Source organism: Phyllostomus hastatus, unplaced genomic scaffold (genome assembly GCF_019186645.2).
Source record: "Phyllostomus hastatus isolate PE091 unplaced genomic scaffold, TTU_PhHast_1.1 phas_contig_34, whole genome shotgun sequence".
Classification (NCBI taxonomy): Eukaryota; Metazoa; Chordata; class Mammalia; order Chiroptera; family Phyllostomidae; genus Phyllostomus; species Phyllostomus hastatus.
In genome coordinates, this window is record NW_025333857.1 from 57,173,744 (window position 1) to 57,186,967 (window position 13,224).

General features: G+C 41.6%; 1 protein-coding gene across 1 annotated transcript in view; it reads right to left on the minus strand.

The window, feature by feature from the left end:
* Window positions 1-4,324: 4,324 nt before the first annotated feature.
* CTNNAL1 (catenin alpha like 1) overlaps window positions 4,325-13,224 on the minus strand; it is a 52,094-nt gene continuing 43,194 nt past the window's right edge. The window contains exons 13-19 of the mRNA XM_045840871.1: window positions 11,533-11,583; window positions 11,279-11,433; window positions 10,122-10,170; window positions 7,291-7,347; window positions 7,034-7,147; window positions 6,277-6,360; window positions 4,325-5,295 (exon numbers count right to left, since the gene is read on the minus strand). Coding sequence (XP_045696827.1) covers window positions 5,230-5,295; window positions 6,277-6,360; window positions 7,034-7,147; window positions 7,291-7,347; window positions 10,122-10,170; window positions 11,279-11,433; window positions 11,533-11,583 — 576 coding nt within the window. The 3' untranslated portion in view covers window positions 4,325-5,229. The remainder of the gene's footprint in view (window positions 5,296-6,276; window positions 6,361-7,033; window positions 7,148-7,290; window positions 7,348-10,121; window positions 10,171-11,278; window positions 11,434-11,532; window positions 11,584-13,224) is intronic.

Below are 13,224 nucleotides of genomic sequence, written 5' to 3' on the forward strand. Positions count from 1 at the left end.
GGGGAAGTGACTGAAAACTGGCAGAGACCAGAGCAAGCACCATTGTTCTCTCTTGGACCCCTCCCCCACATACAACGTCACAACCCTGGGATGTGGGTTGTCCGCCTGTGTGAACACCTGAGTCTCCAGCCCTTACTATGTAACAGGAGCGCCGAGACCAAAAAGGCCCTAATGAAAGAACAGTTGAAAGCTCCAGAAAAAAATACAACTAAGTGATGAGACAGCCAACCTATCAGATGCACAGTTCAAAACACCAGTAATCAGGTTGCTCCAGGAACTCAACTCACTGGGTACTTCAACAGTATAAGAAAGACTCAGGCAGAAATGAAGGTTGCATTATGTGAAATAAAGAAAAATCTACAGGGAATCAACAGTGACAGGAAGGAAACCAGGACTCAAATCAAGGGTTTAGAGCAGAAAGAATAAAGAAATATTCAACCAGAACAGAATGAAGAAACAAAAATTCAAAAAAAAATGAGAGGCTTAGGAACCTCCAGGACACTTTTAAACATGACAACATCCGAATCAAAGGGTGGCAGAAGGAGAAGAGGAAGACCAAGAAATTGACAACTTATTTGAAAATATAATGGAGAACTTCCCCAATCTGGCAAAGAAAATACACTTTCAGGAAGTCCAGAAAGCTCAGAGTCCCAAAGAAGTTGGCCCAAGGAGGAACACACTTGAGGGGAGCGTGGTGAGCGATATACTCTTCCTGAATGGGTGCCCCCGTTGTGATCCGGGGTCCCTCCCCATACTAGGTTTGCCTTGCCCCCTGCCAGGGAAAGACATCTCTCAATGGCGGAGATTGGTGTAAAGAAAGTGAATTTATTCAAAAGTTACACAAACTTAAGAGTAATAACTTAATGTCTTCATTGAGATCTCAAAGTTCCTTAGAATACCCACAAATGCACACAGTCCATCCTTCCCCCTCTGCCCAGTCTGGGGTACCGTAATTCAGGAAAAGAAGTCCGTGGCTCAGGCAGCCCCTCAGTTCCCGGCACTGTCAGCTGTGGTCGTGACCGAGATCTCCAGTTAATTCAAACCCACGTGGCACGTGATCATGGCCCACCAGCAAGAGTCCTTTTCCTCCTCTTCTTCCCAGGAAGGTCTCTCCTGCTTCCTAAGCCACTTGGCAAGAGCGATCACCTCAAAGCCGCATGGTCGCAACCACCCAGCATGGCTGCCCCGCTTGGGTTTTAATCCCAGCACCAATCTTCCTCTGCAGCCCCATTTCCGACTCCTCCCACAATCAGTTACACCTGCCAGCATTCCCCTATTTTTGTTCCAGCCTTTCTTGGCTGCCATAGTAAGTCCAGGTGGGCGTGGTCCCATGACATGGAGCCAATCATCTCCAAGCTCTTACACAGGCGCTGTAACCAGGGGGAGTTGCCTACCAGTTACATCCAGGGTGAAAGTCACTCCCATCCCCCTGGCTCAAAGCATGGCCATAGCTATTTAACATATCCAAGAAACCAGTTAAAATTTATATATGTCAAATGACCATGTCTGAGGTTATTTGCAAAACTTGCTATGCAAAACAAATTTTTAAAATGTTTTATTGAGTGTCACAGGTTCGATTCCTAGTCAGGATACATGCCTGGGTTGCAGACCATGACCCCCAGCAACTGCACATTGATGTTTCTCTCTCTCTTTCTCCCTCCCTTCCCTCTCTAAAAATAAATAAATAAAATATTTTTTAAAAATGTTTTATTGATTATGCTATTACAGTTGTCCCATTTTCCCCACTTCACTCCCCTCTACCCTGCATACCCCCTCCCACCCACATTCCCCCCATTTAGTTCATGTCCATGTGTCATACTTACAAGTTCTTTGGCTTCTACCTTTCCCATACTATTCTTACCCTCCCCCTGTCTCTTTTCTACCTCCTATCTATGCCACTTATTCTCCATACCTTTTCCCCCTCTCTCCTCCTCCCACTCCCCTGTTGTTAACCCTCCATGTGATCTCCATTTCTGTGGTTCTGTTCCTGTTCTAGATGTTTGCTTAGTTTGTTTTTCCTTTGTTTTAGGTGTGGTTGTTAATTATTGTGAGTTTGCTGTCATTTTACTGTTCATCTTTTCTATCGTCTTTCTCTTAGATAAGTCCCTTTAACATTTCATATAATATGGGCTGGGTGATGATGAACTCCTTTAACTTCACTTTATCTCAGAAGCACTTTATCTGCCCTTCTATTCTAAATGATAGCTTTGCTGGATAGAGCAATCTCAGATGCAGGTCCTTGCCTTTCATGACTTGGAATACTTCTTTCCAGCCCCTTCTTGCCTGTAAGGCCTCTTTTGAGAAATCAGCTGACAGTCTGATGGGAACTCCTTTGTAGGTAACTGCCTCCTTAACTCTTGCCGCTTTTAAGATTCTTTTTATCTTTAATCTTGAGTAATGTAATTATGATGTGCCTTGCTGTGTTCCTCCTTGGGTCCAATTTCTTTGGGACTCTGAGCTTCCTGGACTTCCTAGAAGTCTATTTCATTTGCCAGATTGGGGAAGTTCTTTATTATTTGTTCAAGTAAGTTTTCTACTTGTTGCTCTTCCTCTTCCTTCTGGCACCCCTATGATTTGGATGTTGGAACATTTAAAGATGTCCTGGAGGTTCCTAAGCCTCTCCTTTTTTTTTTTTTTTAATTCTTGTTTCTTCATTCTTTTCTGATTGGATGTTTCTTTCTTCCTTTCGGTCCAATCCATTGCTTTGAGTCCCAGTTTCCTTCCCATCACTATTGGTTCCCTGTACATTTTCCTTTATTTCACTTAGCATAGCCTTCATTTTTTCATCTAATTTGTGACCAAATTCAGCCAATTCTGTGAGCATCCTGATTACCAGTATTTTGAACTGTGTATCTGATAGGTGGGCTACCTCTTTGTCACTTAGTTGTATTTTTTCTGGAGCTTTGATCTGTTCTTTCATTTGGGCCATTTTTTTTTTTGTCTTGATGCACCTACTACATAGTGAGGGGCAGAGCCTTAGATGTCCACCAGGGTGGGGCAACCCAGTCGCTGGGTTGTGATGCTTTATGTGGGGCAGAGGTCTAAGAGGGAACAATGGTGCTTGCTCCACTCTCTGCCTGATTTCAGTCACTTTCCCCACTTCCCAGAAGCAAGTTGGGCCCTTCTGGTGCTGATTCCTGGTGGGTTAGTTTGTATAAGTTCTAGGACCCTGTGGGTCTCTCCAACAAGCTCTCCTGTGAAGCTGGGAATTTCTCCCAGCACTGCAACCCCCACAGGTGTTTTCAATCAGTGATTTGAGGCTTTATTTCCCAGCGCTAGGACCTTGGGTTGCGCAGTCTGTCTTGCTAGCAAGTTTCACCTGTTTTATCTGCGCGCTAACGTGGGATCACCTGGTCTGCCAGCCACCTTGCGCGCTGTGCCCCACAATCCACCACCTCGCTGGGTCCACCACCCGCCACCTTGCACACCTGGGATTTGCCAGCTGTCGCTTTGATGAGAGCCCACTCTGCCCCAGCTGCCCGACTCCACCCCTCCTACCTGTCTGAATGAATGTGTCTTCCTTTAACTCCTTGGTTGTTGGATTTCCATACAGTTCAATTTTCTGTCGGTACTGGTTGTTTTTTGTTTTTAAATTGCTGTCCTTCTTTTGGTTGTGCAAGGAGGCACAGTGTGTCTACCTATGCCTCCATGTTGGCCGAAAGTCCCCAAAACAACACTTTTTTTAAATGCTAATATATTTTTTAAACATTTTTACCATGAAGACTATTTTTTTAAAGATTTTATTTATTGCCCTGGCTGGCGTAGCTCAGTGGAGTGAACGCGGGCTGCGAACCAAAGTGTCGCAGGTTCGATTCCCAGTCAGGGTACATGCCTGGGTTGCAGGCCACGGCCCCCAGCAACCGCACATTGATGCTTCTCTATCTCCCTCCCTTCCCTCTCTAAAAATAAATAAATAAATAAAATCTTTTTTAAAAAAGATTTTATTTATTTATTTAAAAAGATTTTATTTAATAAGATTTATTAAAAGATTTTACTTAATAAAATCTTTTTTAAGATTTATTTATTTATTTTAGAGAGGGAAATAAATATTTATTTATTTATTTATAATAAAATGTGGTTCTTTGGGATCTTGTGAATATTGTGATGGCTGACTCAGACATTTGGCAAGTCCAAGTACAGTCATACAAGTACAGTCATTTGGCAACTGACTTGTCCTGGTAGATTTCAAGGCAATGGGATGCAAGCACTAATGAATGCAAAACAGTTAACCACACTCTATCACAAGGGCAGGACCTATAAACCAGAGCCCTCCATCAAAACCCCGCCCCACAAATACAAACAACAAAAGCTTCAAACCCTGAAATTAAAAAGACTAAAGATGTTTATTTGTTTTACAATGGACATTCCAAAGGCACATATATAAAATGTATGATTATTCAAAATTTATTTTAAACTGCTTCTTAGTTCCATCCTTCTCTGTCTTCATCTTCCATTCCATCAGCCCCTACTGAGGACAGTTCAAAACTTTTTTTCTTAAGCCAGTAAATTAGGTTTAGCGTTCCAGCTAATACTCAGGGCAGACAGGCCACTTCTGCTAGAATGAGAACTAAAAGCCACCTCCTAGCGAGTTCCTCCAGGATTCTGTGGAGTGAGCTCCATGACCCTGCTGTTGGGGAGGGGGAGGGATGTGCCTCACAACAGAGAGCCTGTGCTGTGTGAGGTGCGTGTTGGAGAACAAACGTGTGCTGCTGGCACAGATGATCTGTGACGGCGGGTGGGTAGCCAGGAGGCCTGGTCACACCCAGTGGACAGATGGATTGAAGAAGGGTCTACAGGTTTAAGGAAAACTGCTTTCAACCAGACCACTGTATTTTCTAATGACAATTAGTGTTCTGGAAGATAAGCTTAAATAAAAAAACAGAAAATGGGAAGGTAAAATATTCCGAAGGGAAGGGAGCACACATTCAAAATAGCTTCTTTGGATTAAATTGTCATTCAGACAGTTGGGATATTTGGCTTGACTCTTAAAGAACAATATTGGTGGTGATGTGTTGTTTTAAAATCACACTGCAATTAGAATTCTAGCAACTACCATAGCATTTATTAGTTGTCAAAAAGCCACAATCAATTTCATGATCAGAAAATAAAGCAGGAATTCAGTGTCATCATCTTTATAAAATTATTGAATTTCCGAAAATATAAATTGTTTGCTTTTAAAAATGTCAGCTTTGCCATATGGTGTTCTTGAGATCTAACCTCAAAAAGTTCTCAAGTTTTGCCATCCATGGAGTCCTTGCTTGTAACTGAGACCCATCTGTTGTTTTCCATCTGAAGCTGGAAAAGAGTTAAGAAAATTTCGACCTTACTCTCAAAATCAAAACAGCAAAATTAAATAATTACTATATTTTCTTTTGCATTGTCTTTTAAACTAGATTCTAAAATGTGAGTGTAAGATAGAAAAACTATCTCATCTGTTGGGAACCGCCCTGCCTGGTTTCAGAAGCTGTAACCTCTCCCCCCCCCCCCATGGCTAAGGCTGAGTAAGAGACCTTGGGACTATAAGTCACTAAGGAGACAAAGCTTATCTTCCTGGCAGGGTCAACAGCTCTGTCCCCTTTTACTTCACCCTGCTTGGCCCTGGGCAGATGACTGGTTAGCCAATGACAGGTAAGATTCCTCAAGGGAGGGACGACCTAAGACAGGCAGGGTCACGAAGGGGCCTTCAGGGAAGGGCTTGGGGGGCTAGAGAAAAAGAGGGTGATGGACCCTCACCCCTTGGCTTTGACATAGCCTGAGTCCTCATTCTGTCCGCAAGAAGTCTCCTAATCTCTTGGCTGCCTTACTTCCCCTGCCTGACTTAAGCCTGAAACAATGTGGGAGAGCTGTGCAGCCTTGGGTAGGAACAGGCACTTCCCCGAGGCAAACAGGCCTGAGAAAGAATGCATAAAACCCTGTGAAAACTGCTTTGCTCAGAATGTCCTCAATATTCTGATAAGGGTCCAAGCATGAAAAGAGTTTGTTTCCCAAAGTTATATTGCTCTTTAGCTAACTGACCCTGACTCAGAATAAGCCCTCATAGTTCTTTGAATGTTATCTATTGTTTGATCCTTACTGCCTGACAGTGACAGATGAGCTTTACCTGTATTCCTGTGCAAATTGAACCCAATAAAAGCCCATTGATGAACAGGCTCCCAGCCCTTCTCCTTTGAAGAGATCGGCCACCTTTCCACCCCAAGCTTATCACGTCTTGGTAGACTTATTCTCATCCGCGATGGCCTTGGGGGGCTTTGCTGGACAAAGCTCCCCCACACTCACCTTCTTCAGCAGTTTAAAGCAAAGTGACAGAAGCTGGACCAGAATAGCCATCATGGATCTCGTCTTTGTAATGCATTTATCAGCCTGCAGTGACGAAAGCAAAGGAATCATATGCCTTTACAGAGGGGTACTTCGAAAGGTGCTTAGTCAGTATTTAATCTTAGAATGATACAATTTCTTCATTATTTAACTCTAAAGGATCTCAGAGGCATATGGATTAGTCCACACGGGCTGACTGGTTGCCTCGAGGCCCCGGAACACAGATGCAGGGAGGCACTGCTGCCCCGGTCTCAGGCCTACTTCATGAGTCCCCAACAAGAACAGACAGAAAATCACTCTGTTCTACCTCAGGCTGTTTTGGGGCTTCTCAGAGCACTCCAAATAGTGGTAGTGTCGCCCCAGCATTGCCATTCTCTGCACCCCAGTTCCCTGTGGGTGGAGCCCACATTTAAAGTCATCTGTGTCATAGTTAGACATGTGATGACATTGGAATTTAAGGGAAGCTGCTTAATGCTATGGAATCAATCATGTCAAAAAGCCCATTTGTTTGGTGAACCTACTGCTCCCTGGGGTCATTTATGACTGTAGACAGTAAGTGACATTTATAACTGCAGTGATGGCACGAAAAACTGAAATAAATTGCTCTTCTGTGGTTATTAATCTTTTATTTGAAGAAAAAGGGGATGGAAGCTAACCTGATAAAGAATTGTCAAAGTCTCTCAAGTGCCTACCCGAATTAACCTGCCCTGACTTTTACCTTTAGAAACACTTGATTCTGCAAAGGTGTCTTAGTTATTGTCTGGAGCTGGTGGCATAGAGGAATGAGCTTGTTTATTTCCAGGAGAAGTATAAGCTTGTCATCATCTTTCAGCTGAAATGTAATTTTGGAAGTTATAACAACTCCAACAAAACTCTATCTTTTCAACATTAAACACCTTTTTATCTTAATGATATACACCCAAAGTGGACATTCGTGACACCTCCTCCAACACCAGGCAGGCAGACCAGCGTTACCTGTTTTGAGAAAGCTTGAACACTCGAAGCAACCTTCAAGCCCTCTTCAGCGAAAACCTGGTGAAAGGAAAAAGCATCACTACTTTAGATGTATGTCTTCTGGATAGTTGGTAGGAAACATACTCATAGAAACCAGAAGATAAAAAGGTCTGCCATGGAAACACCTTCATTTTCTGTTGTACCCAGGAAAACACGAGATTTTAACTGTATTCAGAAGGAGGTGTCCAGGACCTGCTGCAGAACCAGTCCCTGAAGAGGCTCCTCTACACCTGGACACCGCCAATTACTCGAGGATCCCACAGACCTATGATATTTAGCCTTACAAATTATGTCTGGGTTTCGGAGGAATCTGAAGCTCATCTCGTAGTAGCTCCAATTACAAAAGGATGATGAATCTTAGACTGTGAGCTCAAGAGAGTCCAAACTTTCCTGCTCCCAGCTGAGCAAGATAAAATTTATCACCCACACACATTCCCTAAGCAGCCACTTGAGTGGAACAATTCAGATTGGTTTCTGACAATTCCCCTTGCATTTGGCAATTTAGTAGGGAGAACAGGATGATGGGAAACAACAGTGACAAATGAATTAGACTGAAAAGAGTATTCAGGACCAGTGAAAGAGACCAGGGTTTGTAAAAGGATGAGGACCTAGCTTTAGGTAGCGGCAGTGAGAATGAAGTGAACAGGGCAAATCTGAGAATGATTTGTGAAGAACAATAACAAGTTTTGGTAATAAGTTAGATGAAGAATAGAAAGAAGGAGGTGATAATTTTAGGGTTAACTTTAAACATCTGTCAAACAGCCTTAACACTTTGCTGTCATTGGATAAACTGATTTCAAGGTCAAATCATTCTTTGCATCCTTCCCTGTCCTTTAAAAGGAAAACCAATGAGTTTTACACCTAGCTTCCTACCAAACGGAGTGACTCACTTACCCATATTCATATATTCTCCTTCAGCAAATCAGTGTTTGATTTCCACCCTCTATATCTGGTATTGTCCCTCAGTGTCCCCTATCTCAGGAAATGGAACTACCATTTACCCTTTTGGTCAAGTCAAAAACCTTTTATTTTTTTAATCTGTTTTTTAGAGAATTTTTTAAAAAGATTTTATTTATTTACTTTTTTTTAGAGAGGGGGGAAAGGGAGGGAGAAAGAGAGGTAGAGAAACATCGATGTGTGAAAGATATATTGATCAGTTGCCAGTTGCACCCAACTGGGGATCTGGCCAGCAACCCAGGCCTGTGCCCTCACTGAGAATCAAATCAGAGACCTTTCAGTTCGCAGGCCAGTGCTCAATCCACTGGGCCATACCAATCAGGGCAAAAAACTTTTAAAACATAAGATCACATTACTGCTCCTCAAAACCCTCAATGGGTTTTCTATCATATTTGGGGGTGGGGGGAGTGTTTTCCATGGCTACAGAGATGTGTTATGTTACCATTTTCCTTCTGGCTCACTGCATTACATCTACACTTGCCTTCTGATTACTCCTCATATACCCAGAGCTAGCTCACATCTCAGGGCCTTTATACTTGTTCTGTGTGTCCGAAATAGTTGACCTCAAGATATCCGTCCAGCTCACTCTCTCAATTAATATCTCTATGCAAATGTTACCTCCTTAGAGACATCTTTTCTGACTGCCCCTCTATCACATCTCTCTTCTTACCCTACGTGATTTTATCTCTAAGTACTTGCATATGGGCATTAAGTACTTTTTATTGTCTGTTCCTCCCATTAGGATGTAAGTTCTATGGGGCAGGGGCTTTGTTTTGTTCACTTTTGTCCCCAGAGTCCTTATGCCCAGGGTCTGACACACGGTACAATAAATATTTGATGAACAGCTTATGTTCATCAGAGTCTGTAGACAATTCACCAGATGTCAGTTGAATGAACAAGTTCACACAGAAAGAAGGTGAGTGGTGGACCTTCTGCAGAGAATACCCCCTACAGTGTGGTGTGAGTTGGGATTTATATGAGTCAAATTGAATGGAATGAATCCAGAATGTCTTCCAACTGTTTTAAGAGAAAAACCCAAAAGAAATTTTATCTATAATTCTTCTGACTTTGCTGACAAACATCCTCTCCAGCTGAAATCCCTTTCCTAAAGAGGCTCAGGTAGAAGCACAGAATGCCAAAGAAAAGGTGATGAAGTGACAAAAATTGTAAGTTTCAGATGCAAGAAAGCTCTTGGTTCTGGAGAGGCAAGTAGGCTAACATGAGAGTCAGGAAAAATAAGAAGGAATCCTGCAATCTGCTTGTCAACCTAAAGCCTCTCATTGAGAGAGGAGAATTAGAATGGGCATATGTGGAGTTTCATTAGACACACGGGGGAACATGGGTGGGTGATGGTAAATCTGTCTCTCCCTGAGTGCCCGAATCATCAGGAATGTGGAAGAAATAAGGAAGCTAACATGTACTGAGTACCCTCTAATGGTGTCCAGCCTGACAGATGCTCTCTGATGTGCTATCTCATTTGATCTCTACCATTCACCCAATTCAATAATGAAGAGGCCAAAAAGCTTTTCCAGCATCCGCAGACAAGACATTGGGTACTTGGAAAACCTAACACTTATTATCTCATTTGTTGACTCTCAAAGCCCATTCTACTTTATTCCTGTGATACTTAAAGTATTTTTTTTTTCAGTAGGATAACCAAAAAAGCTCCACAAGATGCTACTGCAATTCCTCTACTTTTCTACCACTTTCTGTAGTACACATGTGTGTGCACAGGTAAGCACACACACCTGACACAGTAAATCATTTAGAAATTAGTTATTACCCACTTTTAGCCTGGAATTGAAGTAGTAGTATAACATGGAAATAAAACATACCTCTAGTTGATGAATTAAATCCTGGGAAGTTTTCAGTGGCCCTTCTCCCCTGGAACAAATGCATTATTAAGGAAGTAAGACTAAGTTATTGCCTGGGAATTGGTTTTGTAATATTAAAGTTTTGGAGCATTCTGTATATTAAGGGATCACAAATTTTTAAGAATATTGAATAGATTAATAATATTGTGATTTTATTCTTAAAGCAACTTTAATATTTATTATTTCCTAGGCACTTTACATCTTGATTTTACAATGTAAAGAAATTTAAAACTGACAAGTTATATTTATCTTTTTCTTTTTCAACCTTTTTCATTTTGCTCTATAAATTAAATATTTAAGATCTGATAATACATCTTAACCAAAGGCCTTTGTTACATAATGAAAAGAGGATCAGACTGAAAGTCAGGACATTCCCATTTCTGACTCCGATCTCAACTCCAGCAAGTCAGGAATTCAGTTGTCTTTGTTGCAGAATGTCCTTGAAGTTGCAATTCTGAGTCTATAAAATAATCCTAATAATATTTGAGTTCCCCTCTCATCAGAAGATTGGGGAATACCCAATTGAAAACCACCAAGAAGAATTAAAACTTCTACAAGTGAAGAGTGAATTATCAGAAAGAGCAACAGAATGCATGAATCAGGACAAAGCAGGGATCAGGAGAACTGAAATCCAGTGGCAACCAGTTCTGCCTCTTAACAGCTGTGAGACGTAGGCAGATCAGATCACTGTACAGTTAGGGAAGATCTGGGCTACATAATCAAGAGTGATTCAGGAGATCTGGCTCTCTGTTGAGGTGTCAGGCCCAATGGCTTATTCTTTGATCTGTGTCTGATCAACCCCATGCACAAAGGTTTAAAAGGCATGTTTCCTAAACTTACTCCTGCCAGCTGGGAGAGACAGGGAAATATAGGATGGAAAAAAAAGCAGAATGCAAAATTATTTCAAAAGTGTGAAAAGAATAGATACAAACCTAGAAGAGGATCTTTTCTAAATCTAAATCTCAATTACATATCTTCTTGTTGCTTTCACATAACTGACATAACTACATACACAGGCTTTTTACCAGACTTTAACCTATCAGTGATTTAACATGGCACCTTTTCTCTCCATTAGATATTACCTTGATTTTAAAAGATCGAACCACGATTACATTTACCTAGTAAATAAATACAGAGAATAGGCCACGCTGGCCATGTTCCGTCCGTGCCGGACAATGTCGTTCTCCTGATTCTCCCACTTCTCGATCTCACAGTTGGCGTCGGAGGTGAGCAAACCCAGCTTCAGGCCAAGCTTTGCGATCTTGGCCTTCTCCTACAAATAATGCAGAAAATGTTTTAATCACAACAACTTTGTCATTACCAATATTAAAAAAAGGAGATTAGAAGATGAATACAAAGAAAAAAGGCTTACCTCAGAGTCCAACTTGTCTGCCTTTAATGATTTCAGGTTTGCGTTATTCTTCTGTGACAGTAAAAAAAGGAAGATAACTTAAAAAGAAGTACAGTTCATCGTGAGGAAATACAGTAGTAACAGAGAGCATAACAAAACAGCTGTAATAAAATTTTAACCTAAACATTTTCAGTACCTACTTAAAGTATATCAAGTTGTTTAAGTTCAAACAAGAACCAATGGCAAGCACTCCAGTAGCACGTGAGTTCGGCCTGCAACAGCGAGTTAGTTAGAAATCTGGGGTGAGGGCAAGCAGGGCAGAGTCCCAGGAGGACTTAAAGATGTAGGCGTTTTTCCAGAGTCCAGGTATTATACACCCAAACCTCCCTGGCCCCTCTGTGGAGTGCTACTTTTATTCTATGAAATGATAATAATAAAACTAGCTGCTATCTGTAGAGGTCCATGTGTTCCTAACATTATGACCAGAATTAAATTCCTTTATCCAAGTTGCCCTTTGAGAGCTAAATTTCAGCACCTTTGTTTCACTGACATCCTGATTCCCAATCCTCTGCCCAGGCTGTGTCGGAGATTATACGAGTAGTTAGAATTTCAAGTTCAATATTTGAACCAACATGTTCGATAGGCCCCTAGCTCTGAAACAGCACATTAGTTTCTATGTAAGCTGTTGAGAACTCAGAGTATATTTCCCCTAGGAAGGGAGAAAACACTGTGCCCTAGTCAGGTTAGCAGGCTGGCCACTGATGCCTATTTACAAGGAGGACAGAAAGTACTCCAATAGCAATGGTCCCTTGAGAAATAGAGATTCAGGGTTCTCTGAAATGGCAGCAGCTTGCGCATTCTTCTCACTGTGGGATCGGCTGGGAACTCCCACAGCCCGGGCTGGAGTTCCAGAGCAGCTGTGGCTGGTGGAGATGAAGGGCCAGAAGGTGCAGGGGACTTTCTTTTTTAAAAAAGGAAACGTTTACTAAAACAATACACACAGAGAGTAGATAGTCATACACAGTCACACACGTATACAAAGTATAAATTACAATAAAACAAAACACTCGAGGGCCCACTTAGCTCAAGAAACAGATCTCCACCCCTACCTCTGAAGTATACATGTACCTCTCCGTTTTTCGTTTTTCATTGCCCTCATTCTTACCAGGACTTGTTACTTCTAACCAGCTATTGTGTTACCAGTTTTACTATAGAACTGAACATCCTCAATTTCCCCTTTTTCCTACCCCATAGTTTATATTTGCTCATTTGACAGAGTCCTTTTGGAAGTTTCTAATGCCATTTACTATAGAAGAAATGGGAGAAATTACAGGACAAAAGACGGGCAAGGGAAACTAGACGGTCACACACACACACACACACACACACACGCTGCCTCTTGTGTTCCACAGAACATGAATGGAGACCGTCACTGAGCTCTTTGGCCCCTCCATGTAAAGTCACATCACCTTTATCTTATTCCTCAGTCTTGGCCACAAAGCAATTAATAAAGCATTGAAGAAAGCTAAGAATACCCTACAGGTTTTTAGGCTTTCATTTATTTAGAATTTTATGTTCCATGTTATTCTTTTAAATTGAGTTATACACTCATTATTTTTAGTTTTACTTTAACAAATTATTATTAAAGTGTTTTATGAAGACAGGAAAAGAATTGCCGAAAAGATACAGAAAGCAACTTAATAATGTAACCAA